This window comes from Helobdella robusta (genome assembly GCF_000326865.2).
Source record: "Helobdella robusta unplaced genomic scaffold HELROscaffold_1, whole genome shotgun sequence".
Lineage (NCBI taxonomy): Eukaryota > Metazoa > Annelida > Clitellata > Rhynchobdellida > Glossiphoniidae > Helobdella > Helobdella robusta.
In genome coordinates, this window is record NW_008703570.1 from 8,444,530 (window position 1) to 8,469,188 (window position 24,659).

General features: G+C 32.0%; 3 protein-coding genes across 3 annotated transcripts in view; 2 read left to right on the forward strand and 1 right to left on the reverse strand.

The window, feature by feature from the left end:
- Window positions 1-2,111, forward strand: part of HELRODRAFT_159281 (hypothetical protein) — a gene marked incomplete at both ends in the record, with an annotated part of 3,705 nt that extends 1,594 nt beyond the window's left edge. Inside the window, 2 exons of the mRNA XM_009011169.1 lie at window positions 1,266-1,295; window positions 2,022-2,111. Of these exons, the coding sequence (XP_009009417.1) occupies window positions 1,266-1,295; window positions 2,022-2,111 (120 nt within the window). The remainder of the gene's footprint in view (window positions 1-1,265; window positions 1,296-2,021) is intronic.
- Window positions 2,112-12,949: 10,838 nt separating this feature from the next.
- Window positions 12,950-15,956, forward strand: HELRODRAFT_159282 (hypothetical protein; the record flags this gene model as incomplete). Its single annotated transcript, XM_009011170.1, has 8 exons — window positions 12,950-13,005; window positions 13,944-14,043; window positions 14,118-14,278; window positions 14,498-14,693; window positions 15,083-15,202; window positions 15,263-15,450; window positions 15,517-15,712; window positions 15,798-15,956. The coding sequence occupies 8 exons, from the start codon at window positions 12,950-12,952 to the stop codon at window positions 15,954-15,956; spliced, it is 1,176 nt and encodes a 391-aa protein (XP_009009418.1).
- A 1,026-nt stretch (window positions 15,957-16,982) lies between these two features.
- HELRODRAFT_159283 (hypothetical protein) lies at window positions 16,983-24,163 on the reverse strand (the record flags this gene model as incomplete). The annotated part of the gene is made up of 18 exons (XM_009011171.1): window positions 16,983-17,299; window positions 17,409-17,495; window positions 17,562-17,778; window positions 17,967-18,219; window positions 18,566-18,660; window positions 18,953-19,099; window positions 19,214-19,370; window positions 19,664-19,812; window positions 20,164-20,250; window positions 20,364-20,469; window positions 20,712-20,807; window positions 21,086-21,227; window positions 21,728-21,911; window positions 22,007-22,110; window positions 22,227-22,423; window positions 22,808-23,019; window positions 23,129-23,340; window positions 24,106-24,163. 18 exons carry the CDS (start codon window positions 24,161-24,163, stop codon window positions 16,983-16,985), a joined length of 2,820 nt encoding a protein of 939 aa, XP_009009419.1.
- Window positions 24,164-24,659: the final 496 nt, after the last annotated feature.

Below are 24,659 nucleotides of genomic sequence, written 5' to 3' on the forward strand. Positions count from 1 at the left end.
ATGTATGTATGTATGTATGTATGTATGTATGTATGTATGTATGTATGTATGTATGTATGTATGTATGTATGTATGTATGTATGGTATGTATGTATGTATGTATGTATGTATGTATGTATGTATGTATGTATGTATGTATGTATGTATGTATGTATGTATGTATGTATGTATGTATGTATGTATGTATGTATGTATGTATGTATGTATGTATGTATGTATGTATGTATGTAAGTATGTATGTATGTATGTATGTATGTATGTATGTATGTATGTATGTATGTATGATGAATGGTGCAGTAGTCACGTATGCAAATATATGTATGCATGTCGTGTCTGTGTGGAAGTGCATTCAAATGTGCTTCCAACTACCTAGATGGTTTCATCCGTGGTTACTGGAAACAATGTAACACAAGCTATGTACACACAATGTACGCGATTGTTCGCTTTCGTGTCTAATAGACATGAAAGAAAATTTTCAATAGAACTTTTTGTATTCTTTTTTTAAAAAAAATCAATTAACCGAATATGTTTTTTCATATAAACAGAGCACATATTTTATGTTTATCAGAACAAATTAATGCTTTCAGTTTAGATATTTTTTGGTGCTCATTTTTTACTAGCAATATTAATATCATTATCAAATTTATTACGAATAAAATATTAAATGTTAAAATTCATCATTATGATGATGAAACAAAAATAGCTGAAACTGAAACAATGTTGAACACAGACGTGTGCGCAAAGCATGAAACTAATAAAAATTATATAATGAAACTGAAACAATTGTTAAAATGCACACAGCACATTTGCATCAACGCGCCACAAACTCATACCACAAACTCGCACATGCATCCACACACTACAAACTCACACATGCATCCACACAACACAAACTCACACATGCATCCACACAACACAAACTCACACATGCATCCACACAACACAAACTCACACATGCATCCACACAACACAAACTCACACATGCATCCACACAACACAAACTCGCACATGCATCCACACAACACAAACTCACACATGCATCCACACAACACAAACTCACACATGCATCCACACAACACAAACTCACACATGCATCCACACAACACAAACTCGCACATGTATACACACAACACAAACTCGCACATGCATCAACACACCAACTGCAAGATTCACAAGCAGACTAACACACAGTAAATAAAAGGAGAAAACTCACAAGCACGCTAACAGAAACACATACTCCTGTTAACAAACAAACAAACAAACAGACGAACAGACAAAGAGACATAGAGACGCAGGTAAAGAAAGTCAATAATAAAAGCTAACGTCGAATTGAACGGCGATCTGTGCGTAAATCACCGTTAGCAACAGATCCCTATTACTGACGTCATCAAAATGGTCACGTGCTAAAGATGCTCTGCTTTCATTTTCTTCTGTTCTTGCTTTTCACTTCATTTGACGTCACTATGTCATGTGCATAGCCAATCCAACACTTCATAGGTTAAAAGAAATATCTCGGTCTATGAATTCTTTTTTTACTCACATCTACAAATGCACACTCGCACAACTGCACTTTTTAATTTAGTAAAAAAATTTCTCAATCACATCTAGCGGTCAATATTAACATGCATGAAAGAATACTTTCTGAATAATTTTAACAGCATTGCCGCAGATCATGAGTTAGTTTATTATTATTTTTTTTATTATTTGAAATTTCATTTATAACAAACGAAATCAACTAAAAAACAAATAGAAAAAAGAGAGAGAGAGAGAAAAAGAGAGAGAGAGAGAGAGAGAGAGAGCGTAGCAAGTAATACAAGCCACATAAAGCAGAAGAACATGTTGTATTTAATGCACTGCCGATGTACCTTACCGTCGTACGTTATATTCCTTTCTCTGCCTATTTATGCCTATCTTCATTAAGTGCCCTCCCATCATTATTTCGCTCCTAATTTATTTCAATTATTATTAACCATATAAAATACTAAAAAAAATTGTTGATTTATAAAATTTGAATTTTAAAGAAATGCTTACAAAGTAGAAATGCATTTTTCATGTTTTATGATTTCGAACAGCTTGAAAACAATGATTTTATTGATAACAAAATGGTTTAGTTCTCGTCGGCCATGCTTTTTGTTGTCGGTAGCTGTGATGGGTAATAAATAATGAAAACTGTTGCTGGTAACAGTGGTGGCTGATGAATAATGAACCGGCATTTGCTCGCTCACTAAGAAATCCCAGGGTCATCTTTGATCAGGAGAATGAAATGATGTTACAATAGCTTCAAGAGTGCGAACAGCGATTAGAGAAATGTTTCGCAGTGTCGTCCCAACAGTCTGGAACTCGCTGATAGTTGAGCTTCTTGAGGCTTCTTCAATGGATATTCAACAAAGGACTGGCGGAGACACTTTTTTGAGAAGACCTGTTCAGCCTCCTACGAAAATTGCTAAGAAGCGAATACCACCCCTGCCACTACTAATCATAAATAAATTAGTCATGGCACTAATTGCAAAATTTTAAAATTACTCCAACTACAACAGTGCAAACATAATTAATGCAAAAATTTAAGTTATGATGCTGAATTTCAAAAAAAAGGGCAGCAGTGAAAAAATATTTTGCATCAAAACTGAAATATATCACAAGTTATCATGTCCGAAAAGGTAAATCACTTAATACCGCAATGCAAAGTTGTTCCATTCACTAAATATAGAGCGCTCGGATGAATGAAGACAATAACTTGCAGTGAGAAAACTTGTTGACGAATTTATAAACATAAAAATTTTAAACTAGAAAATGAATTAATTTCGGTTAGCTTTAGCTAATCGACAGGAACTCCTAGACTACTCTCAAAAGCATAGATAACAATGGACAACTATGTATAACGATAAATAACAATGAGTAGCAGCAGCTAACTGCAATGAAAATATTGTTTTTAAAAATAATGTTGAATCTTTGGATTATGATGTTAAAAATATACCAAAAATTATGCAAGTCTGGTAAAATGAAAGAAAAGAAAATCTTGATAAAGCAAAAGCACCACAAGCGGCATGTGCGAAATTTTTTTTGAAAGGGAGAGATAAGAAGATGTTTATAATGATGTAAATATAAATTGAAATTAATTTTGCTTTAAATTCTAGGGTTCAAAAATTGAACTTTTCAGACAAAAAAAACTCAAATTATTATTTATGAAACAAAAACGAAAAGTTTAATAGAAATATCTAAAATCAAAAGACGACTCATTTTCTGATAAGTTTAAAACAACCATAATCAGATTTTTCAAAAAATTTATGAATTAAAGAAAAGAACAGTGTCATTGATGGGACACTGAAGATCTGCACTGGAAAACATTTTTTTATGTTATGTTATATATATATATACCTATACAAACACACACAAACACATACAAATATAAATATACAAACACACAAATATATTATATATATATATTATATATATATTATAAATATATGTATATAATATATATATAGTATTTATGTATATATATATATATATATATATATATATATATATATATTATATATAATACACGTAGATAAGACGTTCGTAAGTTTCATGTATCTATAAATAAAAGTAGATTATATAAGAATATGACATTGAAGATGAAGATAAATTTGATCAGGAAAGTGTTAATGGAGCTATGAAAATCCAAAAATGTTCTTTTGTGTGCGTGTCTACCAAGGCTTTCTGTGTTGTGCGTCTGAGCTGCTGTGTGTGTATTGTGTGAGTGTGTGTAAGCGTGGGTTGTTGTGTGTGTTTTTGTGTGTATTTTTGTTTCTATGTTTCGATGTGCGTTTTGAAGCGTAAATATGTTTAGATCCGAATGTTTTTTTCTATTTCTATTTTTCATATTATAATTTGAAATGATCAATTCTAAAATTCATATATATATATATATATATATATAAATATATATATATATATATATATATATATATATATACACAATGTAACATTTACATCTTGTAATGGATAACACAAAACATAATTAGGTGATAATCCATCAGTAATTTGCACATCTTTGTGCGTTATTACGACGAAAGTATATGATTTAACGTACAGAGTAGTGATTTGATTGATGTCCGTCATATGAAACTGCTACCTCTGCAATGGTGATAGATATTGAGTTGATTTCATTTAAACGTTCCTCTGATTCGAGCTACTCCATCATCATTTCTGCCGTCATTGGCAATGTTGCCACAAAATTATCAGCTCACTCATCAAAGCATTTGTCATCGCAGTTGTTATTAAACGCCGGTGTGATTGTAATAGCTTCCAAAGTTATCGCAATTCTCTTTAATAAAATAGTTGAACCCATTGATATCATTGCATTAACTGTAATGACCCAATAATCGTTTTTATTTAAATGCGTGGAAAATAATGTGACTTATATTTTTGAATATTTAAATTTTTTTTTGTAAAAATAATGTCCGAGTATCTTTCGTATGTGTCATGATGTTCCTATTCGTGTTGTCTAGACTGTCTTCGTCGTGCTCAGGGGAGGAATTTTGAAAAAATTTTACGGGTGGCCAACAAGAAACTAGCCAACTCTTTCATAGTTAGGCCAAAATTACGCCGCTGGTCCGGCGTCCTACCCTAAATCCGTCAATGGAGGTGTAGGTGGTTTTGCCCCGTGAAATAATTTCAACAAGAAAACATTTTGTACTGGCAATTAATTCAAATATTTTGTATTATTTGTAATTCTGAGCAATCCAACTTTTGGTCACTATCTTTATGACCAAATAAAGCGAAATATAAGGAAGCATGTAAAAATTGTTCCCCTAAACACGTAGTCTTTTGATTAATGAAGATGGTCATTGGTCCTACTTGATCATATCATCAGAGATATTTTTTAATGTTTTCCGTTTTGTTCGAAAGCGGTTTGTCCAATTAAAACATAGATATAGTAAAATATTTCTGCCTTGGTATCTGAATCTTATTAGTGAATCTTTTTGCATTGGTTTACTTTTAAACAGTTGAAATAATACAAAAATAATTAACATACATATTTTTATGTATGTTTGTTTTACGAATGTTTGTCAAAAGCAATGTAACATTTAACGTAAGAAATTTCTAATTTTATCCAATTCATATATTTCTTAAAACCCAATTAAATCATTCAAAAAGGCAATTTATTAGGGCTTCTTGTTGCATCGAAACCTTACGATTACAAATCATTCAATTCCTACAGGCAAGGCAAACATGCTTTAATGGCTATGTTGGTGACGTTGATGATGATGATGATGATGAGCATGATGATGTTGCTATTCATGATGATGAGGACGTTGTTGACGATGATGTTGTTGCCGTTTTTTTTGATGTTGTTGACAATTTTGTTGTTGATGATGATAATTTTGTGACTGACAAAGGTGATGATAGTAATAATGATGAAAATTACAGTGGTGGTGAACAAGATGATGATGATGATGATGATGATATGATGATGATGTGATGATATGGTAGGCGTTTATGATGAGATGATGATGACAAGTAGCTGATGTTGTTGATGAAAGTGATAACCAAGAATAAAAATAATGACATCAATAACGTTGTAATCATTATTGTCACCATTAATGTCACCATAGTAATTAACTATCACCGTCATCATCACACTCACCACAACCGTGATCACCAACCACACACTCACCATAATTTTAATCGCCAACCACACATTCTCCATAACAATAATCACCGACCACAAATTCACATCACCACAATCACCAAGGACCACATTCGTCACTGGCAAGCACCCACCTCATCATCTTCATATCACCGCGCGCTCGGTCATTAATCAGAAAGGAACTTGCAATAATATTAATACTTGCGAGTATGGGGAAGAGGCATGTAGAGCCATCTATAGATCTGCGAGCAACCAATGAAAAACAAGCCAATACAACGTGACTCACATCGCAATACCATCTTAATTGCCCTTATGCTGCTTACATTAATAAGCTACTCTTTCTTACTTGTTTTTGCTCTTGTTTATGTGTTTGGGGGTTTTTTTGTTTGTGTATGTGTGTGTGTGTGGTGTGTGTGTGTGTGTGTGTGTGTGTGTTGTATTTATATATTATATATTGTTGATGCTCTCATTGTATGTTTGTATGTTTTGTTGCCATGGCAGCTGGTGTTGTTAGTGTTGTTGCTGCTGTTGTCGTTTTTGTAGCTGCTGCTGATGTTAATGTTGTTGCTGAAGTTGTGCCATTGAATAATTTTTAATTTGACGTTGTTATGAAAGCATATACACACTTTACACCGAGGATAATGTTGATGACGTCTTCAAATGTTTAACGCGCCTGTGCTATTGATATTGGCGAGTTGTATGTATAAATAACAAAATTCCAGATTCAAAAGTTGGGAAGTAGCAAGCATTTGATTTTTAAGTTTGCAAACTGGAAGTTATTTTTCACCTCTTTAAGTTTATGGTGGAGTTTTGTTATTTTATTTGATGGAACGTTTAGAATTTTCTAATTTTTAACTACTTCTGAAAATATTTTCAAGGTGTAAAAAAAGAATTTTTAACTTGATCAATTTTTTGACAATGCAAAAGTTTTTTTAAACGAGCGAATGGACACTTTAAAATGATTTTGTTAATCTGTCTACAAATAATTTTCTGTCAGCTCTGCTCTTATGAACTATAACGAAAAATATTGCGGCCATTTAGCAAGATTTAAGTTTGAAACTTCTCCAAATTTGTTTCTCCTGGTGTACCTAACTCTCGGATTCATCTAAAATATTGATGTAATTTTTCAACAAATTTTTTTATCTTTTCTACAAGCCCACAAATTTGAAACTATCCTACGGCAAGAATTCTGCGGCGAACTGAAAAAACGAATATTAAAAAATAAAATTAACTAAATTTATTTAACATGAATTTATTTTGACGTTTTAAAGCTAAAACAATCACTTGTTGGGCATGCCAACGTGTGGAATGTTTTCAATAACGTCGCTACAACATGAACAGACGAGCGCAGATGAATAAACATTCAAAGGCAGGACGAAAGAGACAAGTGTGGAGGTCTTGGCACAATAAAGAAGAAATGAAGGCTCTTGATTATTTAGTAAGAGTCCCTAATTACTCGTTGATTTTTACAAATTTAGCGATCTTTTTTTTTCTTTTAGGTTATACAACATTTTTAAGCAAATTCTTCAAATTCTTTAATAAAAACAAACAATTTAAACAAGCAATCACCAAAAAGTATGTTAAAGTAAAATTATTATGTTTTTATAATTTTTTTGGAGGCCCTTTTTTGTAGAGTACCCGGTAGTTGCCCTCGCCTGCCGCCCTGCTTTAAATCAATCCCTGCGCTTGTGAGATGTACGCAAAAAGTTGCCAATTGCATTTAATATGAAAACAAAACAAAGCTGCATTCAACAAAAGTTGTTTAAAGTTATTTGAAAATTTTGAGATCTAATGTAAAGACAAGTAAATTCCCATTCAACGTTTGTGATCACCATCACTACAGTTTGGATTAAACAATTAACTTAAAAATTTATTAAATATTCTTATATTAAATAGAAAGGTAAAATGTTTAATTTTCGAACAGACGTGCATTTTTTAAAAAAGTTTGCCATCAGAGAAACTTCGCAGCTGTGAATTAACTTGATAAGTTTTTAAAACATATTTTTCATTTTCGGCTAATTAATTACCTCCACACCGATGTACGTACAAACATACAAAACAATGAAACGCTGGAAACTTACGAAGTTGATGCCGTCAAAAATTTAACGAATTCAAAACATTCAACGATTTAAGATACGTCCGTTATAGAAATGTCCTGGATTTAATGTCATTCCACAAACTGGCTTAATTGGATGTATTCATCACACATGTAGGACGATGCATGGAATCATTTCGCATTCAGAAAAGCATTTAAAAAATAATTTATGTCATCGTAAAAAGTCTCAACGCCAGTTTTCTTCCAACGATCCCTTCTCTTCATTGCATCTCTTTTTATTTCCTTCTTTGTTTGTTTGTTCGTTCATTTGTATTTTGTATGCTTGTTTGTTTGTTTGTTTTTTGTTGGTTGGTTGGTTTTTATTATTTGAATGCTGGTCATCTGAAAATATTTCTTACTTAATTTTCCTTTTAAATGTTACGTTTAAATGCGTCGGCAGAATATTTTCTTGCTTGCTTTGGAATAAATCTCCATAACGTACATTATGAAATAACGTTGTGCTGAATCTAATAAATAATTAAATAGATATATATTTGTGCATGTATCAGCACTGATATAAATATTTATGAATATAAATGATCTTTATATATATATACATATACAAATATATATATATATATATATATATATATATTTACATATATATGTATATGCTTAAATGTTCTATCTTGCTTAAAATAAATACAAAATTTCGGTTTTGAACTCAAGAAACTTGACAATGATTTACGATCTACCGTTAGAAAAATCGAAAAATTAAACAGGAAGCTAACTAACGCGGAACATGCTGTGATTTTCATTAATAATTGCATTTCTGACATTCTTAATCCAAAATATATATAAATATATAAATAAATATATATATAGTGTTCAAAGAAATTGTAAAAAGTTGAAAAGTGTACGTTGTGAATCAATCAAAAGCTGCTTGTTTATTGAGAAGCCATATTGAAACCTGTTGCAAAAATTAAGTAAACCTGTAAAACACGCTGACTCAAAAAATATAGGTCTACCTATTTCCAATGTTGGGTGAGATTTGAATCCAAATGATTCAAAATTATTATTTAATTACTTATAATTATATACATATATACATATATTGGCGAATCGAATTGTATAATAACAAAATGGCAAATTCAAAAGTAGTGAAGTTATAAGCATTTGATTTTTTGGTAGGTAGAGAGGCATACTTTTTTTTTCTATGCAAATAACTTTAGTGAAACAGCAACTGCATATAATGGTATGAGAAGCACTTGGAAACATTCTCCAAGCATTCAATTCACGTGCACAGCTGACACCGATAGAGAAGCACGTTTTAATGTGAAGTTCATCCTACCTACTACCCCTCGTATATGCGTGCTGGAGAATGTGGCGAATGTCTGTGCGTTTGTGTCATTGTGAGTCTTTATGTGTTCCCATGTAGTTTTGTATCATTGTTTCTATAATTGTTTGTTGTTTCATGTGTGGTGCGGCTTTTATTCAGCTGGTTGGCGCATGTATGTATTTATAAGTACACACTCGTTTGTCTATATATACACATTAATGCATGCAGGGTTGTATGTCTGTATGCATGCAACTATCTGTTGTGCTGTTTGTTTGTATGCCCCTATCAAAGATTGATTCGATCACCAAAATAACGAATTTTCAAGATTGTACGCCAGAGGTGCCAATGCATATCAACATAATGCTGACGTGTGTAAGAGTGTGTTTGCCCGTTTATATATGTGTGTGTGCGTGCGTGCGCGCGTGCGCGCGTGTGTGTTTGTTTTTTAATTGTGTGTTCCATAACATTTTTAATGTAGTTGATATGTTTGATATGTAAATAAACTAGCAACATTTATATTTTTGTGTACTTTGTACGATTCTGACCATTTAAAAATTGATATTTTGTTCTTCTGACTACAAATAAGTAATCGACTGGAATTAAATGAAACTCTCTGATGCAGTTACATACATAGTTATAACTTGGTAGCCACAAAACACAACTGAAATAAGATAAATGTTCACTGCTGCAGAATATGTAAGTTGATTGATTGTCAGGTGAGAAAGATAGAAATGAAGATGGGAAATAGCTCTGAAGTCCAATGACGAAGCGTGTCGCAAACAGGTTGGTCGATCTCAAGAAACGTGCTGCAAGGATGGGAAAAACAAAAAAAATGGAAATAAATGTTGAAAAGTTTTTGTTTGTGATGAAAAATAAAATTAGAAAAATTATTTAAAAAAGATGTTTAGTCTTGTTGGTGTTGTTGTAGTAGTCGTTTATGACATCCTGAATGAAAATTATTTCTAAATTCTTATAATTTTGTTTTTTAAACTGCTCAGTGATTTTTTTAGAAAAATCTCATTAAACCAAGGATATAATCATTGGTTTTTTTGCCTTATCTTTTTAGAAATAGCATCAAAAACAACATGTTTAGAGACTTAACAAGCAAATAAAAAAAACTTTAATAAGAATATTTACATCAAAAACAGCAGTGAGAGTTCGTGAGAGGACGACGACGACGATGAAGTCGATAATGACGGCCGTCATTTGTTGATATTTGATCAGAGCATGTATAAACATATTTGACTCGAGGCTTGCTTTAATGATCGTCGTACTTGTTATGTGATTCTCGTCATCTTGTTACTTCGCACTTTTCTCGCGTCTTCTTGTTTGAACTCTTGTTCCTTCTTCCTAGCAAATAATTCTCGTTCTTTATTCATTTTTATCCGCTTATTCATTTTTATCTGTTTATTATTTCATTTATTTATTTTAATTTTTATATTCAAATCTATTTATATAACTTTATTTGGCGCTATTTTTTCAAGGTTGTATGATTTTTTAAACACACCCCTCTACGTACCATTCTATTCTGCAACAACTTATAAAATATAATGGGTTCATGGGCATAATGTTTGGCGGAACAAGTGATTTCTTTTTTGATTGCAAGATTTTTAACTTTGTTGCTTACGAATTAACCGTTTTTAAATACTGAATAAGATTTTTCTGCCTAAAGACAGACAGAAAATTAGATTCAATTTTTCAAAATACTCCATGGTTTTATTGGAAAAAGTATCAAACATATTTAATAAATTTCAGAGGGCAGAAGGGATAGGAAACTTTTTCCCTCTCATTACCTGTGGGTCATGACTCTATTTCCCGGTAATTTATAATGTTTACATCTCATGTTTTGTTCGATTTGAAAAAAATTGTTCACTTACTCGTAATTTAGTTTTTTTATTTTGGTTTGTTTAGTCTAGCAAAACTCTTCTAATGAGTTTATAACCACTATATAGTTATCTGAAAGCCTTAGAAAAAAATTATTTTTTAATATATTATCACAATCTTATTTTTGACAATTGATTTGATAAATTCACAAATAATTTACGAAAATGCAAAATAGGCGGATAGTCGTTGATTTGTATAATGAACTTTTAACTATTTCAAAAATATTTATTGCCAAAAGACAAAGTATGAAGAAAATATGAAGATACTGAGCTGCTGCAAGAAGGATTTATGGTGAGGCCTTTATTAGGGCGACCTCATGAAAATCATTCGCAAGTTTTCCATATTCTTTGTTGCGTCACAAATGTAAATAAAAAATTATGGAGCTGATGTTTTGCCTGCTTCTGAATGCTAAAATTATTTCCATATTAAGTAAGGTGGAATAATAATTTTCATCACTACCTCCGCATATGTTTCTACCTTACACATAACATGGCAGCTATTTTGTGAAATTATCGTAACCTGAGAAATGCTTGCAAATTTCTTTGTCAAAAGATTGTTGGATAATTATAATAAAGTTGTATGTGTTTTTGTTAGTGCTTGTGAACCTGTAGCTTTTGTAAATTTTAGCCTACATTATTTTATTCAGCAAGAGAATGATTAAAAAATTATAAACGACCGTCAATATATTTAAAATTATGGAATTAATTATTAAAAAATAATAAATATTTAATATTTTGTTAAATCAATTAATGAAAAACATTTTCACTAAAACAAATAAATAAATGAATAACTGATTCCTAGTCCCTGGTACGTTGGCAACCGCTCGATTGGTCCGTTTAAAATTTTGGAGCACAAATGGAAGTAAACTGTCATGCGATGAGATCAAGGTCTATTTAATTATAATAATTTATAATAGTTTTTGAACGTATCACATCTGCATTTTGATAATGAATGATTTGTAATGTTTCAGAAACAATCATATATCAAAATTAGTATTGAAGACAATGGTAGACCGAGTTTCAATTTACATCTACAAGAAAATAAGTCATTTCAATTAAATTCATTTCATGTTTCTTTTCTAACAAATAAAACTGATCTAGACGTTGTAAAAAAATTTAAATTTTTGAATTCAAACTGACTAAATATCGTATTATATAAATGTTCATAAAACTTTGATTCTTAAAAATTGAATCTGCAGACAACGCCTAAACGTCAGTGGCCAAGCACCGAGCAGCAGCAGGTACGTTGTTTATCACGTTGATCATCGTGGTGTCAGGACTGCTCTCTCAAGCAAGGTTCTCACTCTTTAATAATTACTAACAACAATTTTTATTCATAAAAATTTTTATTTTTTTAATTGTATAAAATTAAATTAAAATATTTAATAGTAATAGAATTGTTTCAAGTTAATTTAAGATAATTAAAAATAATGACTAGAAGAAAAACTGCAGCTTCTTTGTTGGTAATGTGGATGGAGTAGCTTGGCAGATGGCGACTTTATCTCTGTGCAATGGAATCAGGTGCAACCCTAAATAATAAATTTGGTATAAAAATTGCTAGAAGGTGCTACAATTATTTGCACATTGATTACATTTTGCGTTTCTGAAAGTTTGTTTCACAACTAGATTTCTTTTTTCTGTTCAGAGGTTCATTTCAAAAAGGTCAGATAACCTACTCATTGGAACCGTACGATGTCAAACAGGAACACTTTCACTTTGCTTGGCTAGTTTTTCTGAAGAAAAGACTCAACGATGAAAATTTTACATTTTGTGGTTGCGTTTTAATTCACCTATCTTTATTATTTTATTCAGTTAACGAATAATAACCTCTTACTTGCCTTTAATTTCAAGGAACGGTTAAAGACGGCTTGTCAAAAATGCGCCAAAGAATTCTTACAAAACGAGTTTGTATTTCAAAATTGTACCATTATTTGATTGTATGTCGGTGTGCCCAAAGAACAACCTTGTGTTGCTTTGTCTATGTTAGTTATCTTGATAACTTTTTGTAACCAGAAATTTTTATTGAAAGGCCTCAAACGTAAGAAAACGACTACACCATGGTCGAAGGAGGCCGAGAATCATTGAAATGTTTTTCGTTGTCCACCCATCTGCGGTAGGCTAACATCTGGGAATTACTATTTCACAAAAAATTATCTATGCATGAATTGTCTACTTTAGTTCAATGGCACTAAAAGTGTTGAAGAAATGGAAGAATATTTTCAGATGATTGTAAATGCCTGCAACTTTGTGAGCGTTTCTTCACATAACTCGTTGTACATAATTTTGATGACACTGTTTTTGTGAAATATTTTGTTAGTGGTATCAAAAAGTTGACATCAGCATAATACTGGCTGGCATTGAAATATGGAATCAATCAAACATTGATTTTGACAAAAGCAGGCAACAGAGTGAGTTGAATGAAAGTTCAAAATAATTATTAAAACCAAAAATATTTGGGTATTTTGTTTCAAAAAATTCACGCCATTTTTTGAAAAATGAATTTTTTGTTTTAAAATTGCTAAATTTTTGAATAGAAAGTTAATTTCCTGAAATTTAGGCATCAGTCAAGATCTGGCTCATTTCTGGAGAACGTACAGTTTTGTAAATGTGGTACCACACGTTCCAAGACACGATATAACGGCCCTGTTCTTGTAAGATTTATCGATTTTTTTCAATAAAATTTTAAAAAACCTTTATAAAATAATTTAAATTGTTTGTTCTTAAATAATTCTGAAAAGGTTTTGTAACGCCAATTAGCTAAACTTACATAGATACCTAGATTTAAAATAATGATATCGATACATTTTTAAACTGATATATTGTTTTGTGCTGTGGCAATATTGCTATCCTAGTGAAATAAAACTTCCATAAAATTTTTATCTTTGTAATTTTTTTTCTTGTTAAAAAACACACTCAATGAAATGAGCTAAGTTAAGCAGGTTACTAATAAATCGGCTGCAAGTTGTTAGAACAAGAATGCGGTGACCAATAATTGAAGTATTTATTTCAGATTTTTTAATTTCCAGAATTTGAAAAAAATGATAAAAACAGATCTCATTATATGTTTAGAAAATTAGAATCAAACACTACATTGGGACAGGCATTCACCAACACCACTTGTCTTTTCCCTGGCTCAGCAATCTGGATTATGGTACATTCAAATTAGATTCGCAACATTATTTCTAATGTAAGTCTTTACGTGTTAATGCCCGCTCCTAAACGAAGAACACGGAAAATTTCCTGTTGACCGCGCTGACCACTGTTCATGAAGTTGGGCACACTCTGGGCTTAAGTCACGTCAACGAGTATCAGAATTTTAAATTTTTCAGATGTTACCTGGATTGCAAATATAACGAGCCGTGCATCATGAGTTCAGGAGCATCCAGGTCTGTTTCGCAAATTAACACTTCGTCATTATTCTTATTTTATTAAGTGAATATTTTATATTTAACAATTATCTGAATTTAAATCAAAACGCGAACATACACATGTCTATATGAAGATAAAGGTTCAAGTTGTAAGAATTTGTATACATGTTTTTCGTGAAACTGATAAAATTTATTAGAATAATTAAACTTCAATTCGAATGATCACATTAATTGCAGATACATAGAAAATGTCAAATGGTCTTCTTGCAGCAAGAAACTCTTGCACGCTCTGTACTACCAACACAACTGCCTTCTCACCGAAACAACCCCCTCCATACCAAAACTATGCGGAAATGGGTTTGTGGACGATGGGGAGGAATGCGACTGTGGAGGATATCCAAACCAGGTTCGGGTTTATTGGTCCGGGTTTCCAGTTAGCAACATTTTGCAAAATAGATGTGATACTTCAATTTATTTGAAGTGGCCTTGTGTTGGTAACAGTTAAATACGAGACTCCTTAGGTGACGAGACTGATGATTCCATTTTATTTTAACGAAAAATTTTTTCAAGTTAAAAAGTTGTTATTTAAAATAAAACAAAATCAATTTATTAAAAAGTTTGATCGATAAGATGCATTAATCCGGTTGCACGAAAAATCTTAAACTGCAGACTTGTTCCAATATTTGTTGCTCACACACAACATGTCGTTTCAAGACAGATGCTCGGTGCGCTACAGGATTATGTTGCAACGTTAATCTTTGCCAAGTTCGTTTTTAGCTCAATTTTTTAAATTTTTAAGAAATAATTTTTTCAAAAAAAAAGCTTTATAATTCAAGCAAAATTTGTCGATACGCGGAATCAGTCTGTGACCTGCTGGATGTTTGTGATGGGAAAAGCTCACTCTGTCCGGATTTTCATGAACCGGATGGATCAATGTGTAGTGTTAGTTATTGAAAGTTTAAACCCACAAATAAGCACATTTAAAAAATGTTTACTGAGCAGAATCGTGACTTTTGCATTAACGGTAGTTGCGGCTCTCGGTCGGTCGCCTGCAGCAATATATTCTACAACACAGACACTCGACCAGCCGAAAATCTTTGCTACAGGGCCAACAGAGATGAACAAGAAGAAGCAAATTTCAACTGCGGGTACGATCCGGTTCGAAAGTCAATTATTCCTTGCTCTGAAGGGTTACAATTGAAAATATTATCAAATAAATTAAGTTTTTCTTAAATAATTGTGCACTTTTTATGCAGAGATGAGCTTTGTGGAAAATTATTTTGTCAGTTCGGTGGTGTGCAAGCTCCAATTGATGGCAGCATATTCTTATTTTATGAATTCAGTGAACAAAATTTATCTTCAATCACATGCGCCGCTGTAAGAATGGACTACATGGAAAATGTTCCAAACCTAGCCTATGTACCGGACGGAGCTTCGTGTGGACGAAATAAGGTTTCAAGTTACTGCTAAAAGATCGGAAAACATAAAAATGATTTCCATATAAAATATTATAGGCTTTGAAAAAACATGTTTGCAGATTTGTTTAAAAAACCACTGCACGAATAGAAATCTTATTATAGCCACCAGGGCTCCATTGAAATTCCATACTTTTAGCGTATCGTGTAACAGCAAACATCAGCCATACACACCGCATCTTGGTATACTACCAATCATTATATCTTTACGGCGAGTTTGAAATCTGTTAACGGAACAGAAGTTGCATTTTTTAGTTTTGAAATGAAAAACAAAAGAAATTTGTCAGAATCATTTACATTAATAAATAGAGGTTTAATATATTTTCATTTATTTTGTTTCGGTCAACATAACAAATATTATCAGTACAAATCATAATTACGCAAAACGCGATTGAAGGGAGGTCGAATTGTTTCAATTGACAGATGAACTCTACAACTTAATTCTTTCGAAAAAATTTTCTTGACTGATTTATAAAATATTTGTAATGAAACCAACGTTTAAACGTCGCTTTGACGTGCCATTAATAATTTGCAGAAAATATTTCATGAATATTACACAAACATCAGCAAATATCAAAGTTTTTTCAATAAAATTTGTAGTAACATTTATGACTTAAATGTATTTACAAAAATTTGATACATTTTAAAATTTTCCGTTATTTCCTAACCAGCTTAAATATTATAATTTTTGATGCATATTTTCATTTAATATTTCTTTCAATGAACCTCAATCAATTTTAGTTGCTATTTCTTTAACTAGTTCAATGTTTTACATTATAAACTTTTTAAAAATATCGAAACTTTGGAAATTGCGTGCAGATAACTTTTAAATGTAAATCGTATCCATTAATTTAAATTTAAAAAATCAAAATAACCATTTCCTCGAACAGTAAAAATAATATATGAATAAAATAGTTAAGATAGCAGGAAAGCTCCGAAAACCCGTAAAAAATGTTACAAACAAACTCAATCAAAAATAACATCTAATTCAATCTTTGATTACAATTTTGAAATTTGAAAAATATACTTAAATTATAAATTTCTGCTAAAAATAAAAACGAAATGATTTTTTACATCAAAATAAATAACGTAGGATTACAACAACAACAACAACTGAGAGGAACTTAATCATCGGCACATTGAAATACTATAATATATGATATGAGACACCACCTAACAAAATACGTGTGCAAGTGCAAGGCAGTAAATGGATCAATCTTTTTTTGAAGATGATCGCGTGCGAAAGACTAATACCCAAAACTATGTTCTTCACTTCTACCGCCACCACCGTCGTCGTCATACTCTCCTTGAAACTGCATCAACTCCTGCAACATGTGCCTCATCGGCAGGTTCACTTTCGAATTCATCTGCGCGTATTCCATTAATCCCGTTCCTAGGACTTCTTTTAAATCCTTCACCAAGCGAGTTGTACTCTGCCTCAGAAGATTTGGAGTGCCCTTGTTGGAGCCGCCTGTTGTCATCATCGATAGCAACTGCCAGAGTAGAGGCAGGACTTGAAGCGATATTGTTTTGTTCCTCTGTGGATGCAGTTGTCGAACTAATTCTGTTAAAGTTTTTAAACGAAAAGCAGCAAATTAAAAAACCATAACTTGTAAAAATTATATAGGTTAGCTGAAATAGGAAGTTAACAATATATAACGTGTGATACAGACCTGAAACCTTTTCAACCATGTAGACTTTGTATCGATTGTTGGCATTAATAGTAGCGGTAACAAAGGATGGCATTAAGATAGCTGGATCTGAATGAAGGACACGTTGATATATTTGAAAAAATATTAACTTTCATGTGAAAGAAAGCAGCTCACCCATGAATTGAATACATCCGTCCAGTACGAGATTGGCACTATCTCTGACATCTCTGTTGTTGGAAGCCATGTTGCTTGAGACGTTCGCAATCGTCATGCTGATGAGGTTGGTCAGATGTGCAGAGACGTAAGGTAGAAGGTCCTTAAAAACTTGTAGTGCTTGTATGGTAACTTTGAAGTTGGAATCTTTCAGGCATGGAGCCAGCTTATCATATATCTGGTTGACAGCATTTAACTTTATATTAAATTCATTAATTAGTCCCAATAACTTTTAATGAAAATCTTTTTGCAACAAAAGAATAAAATGAATTATTTAATAAAAAGTATAACAAAACCAGAAAAAATTAATTATAAATATATAATTATAAATAGGACTGAGCTTCAAACTTCAATACGAACACCCACCCTGTTGACGTGGGAAACAACAGCATTGACCTTGCCTTCCTGAATTACTAACGCTCTCAAATCATTCAAACCATTCAATCTTTCTCGAAAATCATTGGAATCTAAAGCGTCAATAATCTTGTTGACAGCATCTAATGTGGAGTCATCCAGCTTCACTTGCTTCTTACCTTTCGAACTCGGTATCGTCGACGTCGTCGTTTGTGACGGAGGTGCCGGTGGCTGAGCAGTATTCTCTGCGTTGCTCACTATATTGCTGCAAATGAACAATTAAAAAATTATTTTGCAGATGCCGCAACTAATCATCTGGAAACTTACCTGATATCGGATAACAAGCGTGTGCCTGAGTCTCAATGGCCATCACGGAGACATCAGGATGATGAAATTATTATTAATGCAAACACAAGTGCACTTCAAACAAACTTTTGAAATGCTTTTAATGAGACAAAATTACTGATAACTATTTGTATGCACTTATTGAAATTTTGATAGGAGAGAACAACGTAGAACGTATGAATGATAACATAAATTTCCACACAACGTACAGAGTATAATAATGAGCGAGCAGTCACATACAGACTACATAATATATACAAACTCACCATAGGTTTCCAGCTGAGTGATACCTGGAATGTTTCATGGAGTTTTTGTTCACTCTCGTCTGCGCTGACATCGTAGTGTTGTGCTCCACGTCGTTCTGTTCATGGGACATTAACAAGTTGTTGTAACGTTCATAAAAGAAATAGCAACAATAAAAAAAGCAGTAGCAGTAGTAGCAGCAGCACCAGTGGTAGTAATAGTAGTAGTGATAGTAGTAGTAGTAGTCGTAGTATCAATAGGTGTTGTAAAAATGTAGTAGCAGTAAGCCTAGGGGTTGGTGTTTGTTATAGTTGGAAAACTAATAGTACTAGTTATTATTACTGAAAATATTAACTGAGAAACAAACTTTTTTAAACAAGAATGAAACGATCAAACGGTGGTGAGCTTACCCGACTTTCGAGTCCCTTCAACGCTGGCTCAACAACCTTGGTTATGACATCGTGAGGTAAATGAAGTCTCATACTTCGATCGAACTCAACGTGACCTCGCAAATTTGAAAATAACTTTCGGCCGTTCGTTCTGTTATGAAGTTTGCTCTTCATTAAAATCATCAGCCGCCAACATTTATCACAAACATATTCAAATTTAACAAATAAAATATTGACTTAGTTGATGTTGTTCAACATTTAACCAAAATTTTAACACCTGACTTCAGGAGAACCATCAGTGAGATAGTGAGTTGCAGTGGAGAGGATCTTGTTCGTTACATCTTTTGGCCCGTCCACCAAGATACTGTGGGGTCCAAGCATGAAGCAGATGTTGACGATCAGCTGAGAGGAAGCGTTTCGTATCGTCACGTTTCGATGGCTGAAATAAATTAATGAAGCATTTCAAAACATTTGTGATTAGTTTGTTTGTGGCATGACTTTCTGACAAACATGTCATGGAAACAAAAATCTAAACAAATGTTACAGTTGGTCAAATCAAATTGCAATTTTTTATTTCAATCATTAAGATTATACATAACTATAGGACAGCACGTAAAAGATAGAACAGATGAAGATTTAATACAATCTAGTGGAGCAACTATGAAATGTAAGACTCGCTAACATTTAATAAATCACCAACGTCACCCGCAACTGCAACACGTAAAAATTTACTTGTTTCCGTAACTGATGATGGCTGAAACGGACTTAATCGGACTGACATTTTCAATGATGACATTCAGACATCGGAGCGCCTCTTCTTTCATGAAGTTGTTCGTGTGACCTGATCTGTTCAACAGCTCTATGATTGTTCGATCGAGTACCTTCGAAACGTTCGTATAAATGTTCATCGTACTGAATAATTAATATTAGAGAGCTAAGGTGTGATCTCGTACGTAGAAAGCCACGCTTGCCACGTTTGCTACGTTGAGTATTTTTAAGACAGATAACGCAAGTTTTAAAAAGAAAGTAAAAGTAAAAAGGCTAACAGAGCCGTTAATGATTGCTTTAAAAACATAAATCCATAAATCCAAAAAAACTTCAAAGAATTACAATACAAAGCTCATACGATTAAAGGTTGAGACAAGTTTACGTTGGTTAAAATGAAAGAATAAATTTTTGTTGTCAAAAAACGAGGTAATAAAATTTGAAATAAAAATCTGAAAAAAGCGCACCGGCTCCATGGCAGTTTGTAAACTTTTAAACATTTCTGACAAACATTTCATGGCTGCCATCGAGACGTTTGAACGTAAATTTGTTACCTTTCAGATTGATAGTAATATAAACTAATTTAAAGAAAACCAAATTGAAATATATCCAAGAAATTTGTTAATTGTAACTAAAAGGAAAAGTTTCAAAATAAGTATCAAAAAACCTCTTTAAGAATGGGATGAATGAGAGAATGCAGATTCGAAGCAATTAGTTCAGCATTGGTGCAAGACATGGAACCTATGGTTTCTAACGATGATACCTCTGCTTTCCTGCATAGATCATCATCATTATCTCAAAAATTCTCACAAAAAATACCTCTTTTTTGAGAAATAATTATTTATTTTCTTTTGTTTCACATTAATTACGTTCCATCAACATAATTTGAGATTTTTTTCTTCTCAACTTCACGTTGGTCACACGCAACCTAACTAAAATCCAAGTATTTTAATCGATTTCAACTGAAGGATATTCAGCATAATAATTGTCCAAAAATATGTTAGAAGAAACTAACCAGTCATCTGAATTGAGTATTGTGATGATTTCTTGAATGGTAGATAGGGTGGGCTTCAGTATGGGCTTCTCTTCTTGCTTCAATCCAACTTCGGCTCTATTTTATAAATAAATTATTCTCATGACTTTTGTCGAATTGAATGACTGATGTCTAAGAGCTTTTTTTGTGATCTCAATTTCAATCTGTTTCGTTCACACTAACTCTCTAGGTTCAAAGTAATAAAATTATTTAGTTTAACATACCACTCTAAATAGAAATATAGAAGGTAGAAACAATATTAGAAAAAAACTTATAATGAACATAAATGAGAACTGTTTAAAACAAACAAAAAAAAACATTTAAAAACGAATGCAAAAATGAAGTTGAGTAGCCACGTGAGATGATCTTTTTTCTTCCTCATCGACGTCCTATTCTTAGAAAGCTTCATCGATGATCTGTTGTTGCTGTTAGCGTTGCTTGACATTTCCTTCTGTGCGTAATCTGCATTTTTATCGGCCACTAAATAAATCTCAAATGCTTTCAGGAATGAAACGATAAATTCAACTTCAAAGTTCTAAATATAGAGCAAATCAATTTTATTTTTATAAGGCTTTCATCTCGAGAGATCGTAAATTTCAGAAATGCTATTTCAAAACTTCAGCTAGGCTGTTAGTAAAAAATTTTAAAATTTGAAAAATTCAAGAATATCTTAGTTTAGAAAATTGTCGTTGAATGGAGAACTCAGCATGCAGCAACGCAACTGCAACGCTGTCGTCGAGAAGATGAACAGCCAAAACAACTAATTAACTGTAATTAAAATTAATGTGGTTGGTGTAAAGTTAAACCAAACAAAATATGAGATAATCCATAAAAACAAACCCGGTTGATTTGAGTACAAAAAAAACTGGGTGGTTTCAAACAAAAATGTGAAAGCAAAGCAAACATAAAAACAATGCAAAAGAGCTCGATCAAGGATTGAGTGCTAACTCAGATGCGTGCTAAAAGAAGAATGTTAATTTTTTACAACAAGAACCAACCATTTTTATTTAAAAACGACAAAGAATCTGGCATTTCAATCTGAACCACGGATATTCTTCTAGCATTGGTGACGGGATTTGGCAAGTTGAAATTAGATTTTATTGGCGGATCGTGAACTTGTGCCCTCTTTGCAAAGTTATTCTTCGTAGATGCCACCACACTATTGTTGTTTACGTTATATCTCTGCAACATTTAGAAATTTCCCATCAATTAAAAATTTCCCAAAATCTCTAATTTTAACTGAGATTGTAATCAGATTGAATCAGATGGACCCTCACCCAATCATCTTTTAAATGTTCATCCAATGGATATTCATTCCTTCCTGGAAAGGCGCATCCAAGTGGTGGAGAGTGAAATCTCTCGTTCATCTGCTTCGCTGGCACTACATTATTCAATTATTAGAAACTTGAACTAATTATTATTATAGAAAATATAACATCGGAGTGGATTAGCCGTGCATAATTATTTTTTCATTTATTATAATAGTTATTATCTCACCATCGTCACTTTGGCTTCTATCATCCTCATACTTGTCGGAATATTTGACACCGGGAATCGCCACTTCGTCCCACGGAATGACGCTCTTGTGTTTATTCTCGTCGGCACTGGTAGTGAAAGCATTGCTGACGAGGTGGCTGTCGTGAAGGCGGTCCCCTTCACTATCTACGCAACAATGCTCCTTGTTCACGAACATTCTGAATGCAAGAAGTCATTTTGCTAATCTAGTTTAAATTAAAAGCAAATCAATCATGAAGTTGTTAGAAAAATAATAACGAATTGCAGATACAATTGCTACTGTTGCTTACATAACCAACGGTCCAGCAGATGGAATGATTTTGGTCGAAATGCTCAACGAGAGGTTGAATAAAAATTAAAAAACGATTATTTTTTTTAATAATAAATTCCATTAAAGGTTCTACATACAAGCTGAGACATCGGACGCTAAACGAAGATTGAATGATACAAGCTGAGACATGTTAAAGAAATAAAAATAGAATAATATAGCATATTATCAACATAAAAATGTTTAAACTATCATTTATAATTTCCACAAAATAAATCAATCGAATAAGTCTGACCTCTGATCATAATTAGCTTTAATGGGAAATCTTTTAGAATTACCAGCTATTCTGTTGTCATCCTCAAAAAGTTTGTCTCTGCTTACAATCTTTCTGCCATCAAATCGCTCTTTCCTTTCGAGCATGTCAAACATTTTTGAAACTCGGTTTTTGTCGGCACTAAATTTACTCTGCAAAAACATTTTAACATAGATCTCGAACCCGCCAGCATTCTCATGTGAAATATATATTTTAATTATAGTTGAAGTGAAATTCAATTGATTGGATTAAGTTACGAGAGCAATTTAAGAAAAATAAAAGTTTAATTCGAAACACGGATACTGGTGAGTTAGAGAGAATGGGAGGAGCAGTTGCATAGAATCCAGCTTTCGATCCATCCCTTGTGATATAATTCGTACCACCTGCATCTTCAAAGAAAGAACCGTTGCCACTGTGAAGACCTACATTGTTGAGATTTTCTTCAATGGTTACCGTTCGTTCGAGTTGACCAGACGAATGGAATTTTCTTTTCACGGATCCTGTTTTGACGATGGCTGCAGAACGGGATATGGGAGTGAGGAAAGGTTCGTACCCTTATATAAAGTCGTAATACATTTTGTATTCATACAGTGTTGTGTACATTTGAAATAAAAAATTTTGAAAGGTAAAAGTTTTGTATCTAACAAATTCGACCCATCAAACGCCAATTCACACTCTTAAAAAAGTCGAAATCGGTGCGACGATGATAACCAAATTTATAAATTGCACTAAATTTTTAACTTCATAATGCTTTTGTCATGTATTTATAGATTAAAACATTTTGACGTAAATATTTAACAGCATATTTGCAGTTTCCGATAATTTTTGTTCGTCCAATTTTTCAACACAAAAGTATTTCTAACATTTTACAGTTTAATTCATATTTTAGATCTCCAAAAATAAAAAAAAAACAAATTAAGAAAAAAGAAGCGATGAAATTGACAAATTCGTTTCCCTTAAAATATTTTCTTCAACTTATTTTACAAGTTTTATCGATTATGTTAAGATATGTACATGACCGAATGATTGAGTTTTCCGTGACTTGAAATTTGTATTTCAGTGCTTTAAATTTTTGTTTCCTTCATATTTGAATATTTTATTTCATATGTAGTTTTTAAGAGAATGTAAAATAAAATTGAACATAATCCTGACGTACATACATAGAAAAATATATAAAAAAAATTAATTCAGTGAAAATAAGATCAATTAATTAATGCTGTTATTTTAGTAATTAGATAATAAATAATTCAACATAAAGAAAAAAAATGAAGAGCACTAACTTGGATAATTGGATGATGACATATACAAGGAACTGACATCCTCGATAATTTGCTTCATGTCCTGTTAAGTTTTTTCAACTGTCATTTCATCCTCATTCGAAAATATAAATTATGGACAAAACATAAATCTTTTCACAATTTGCAGTGGGGATTATATTATGTATCAAAGTAGATATATGCTATGCATGTTTATAACAGTAGTATATATATATATATATATATATATATATATAATAATACAATATAATACAATATTTTTTTATTCGACCTCAAATATATATATATATATATAACAGTAGTATATATATATATATATATATATATATATATAATAATACAATATAATTCAATATTTTTTAGTGTGTGTGTGTGTGTTGTGTTGGTAATAGACCATAATTTTTACAATATTCTATAAATTCTACCGAATGTTTGGCGTTAATATGTTTATAGTTCGTTTTTTCGATTTTTCTCACTAAAGTTTTTTGGAGAACGTTTAGTATATATATATATATATATATATATATATATATATATATATATATATATATATTCAA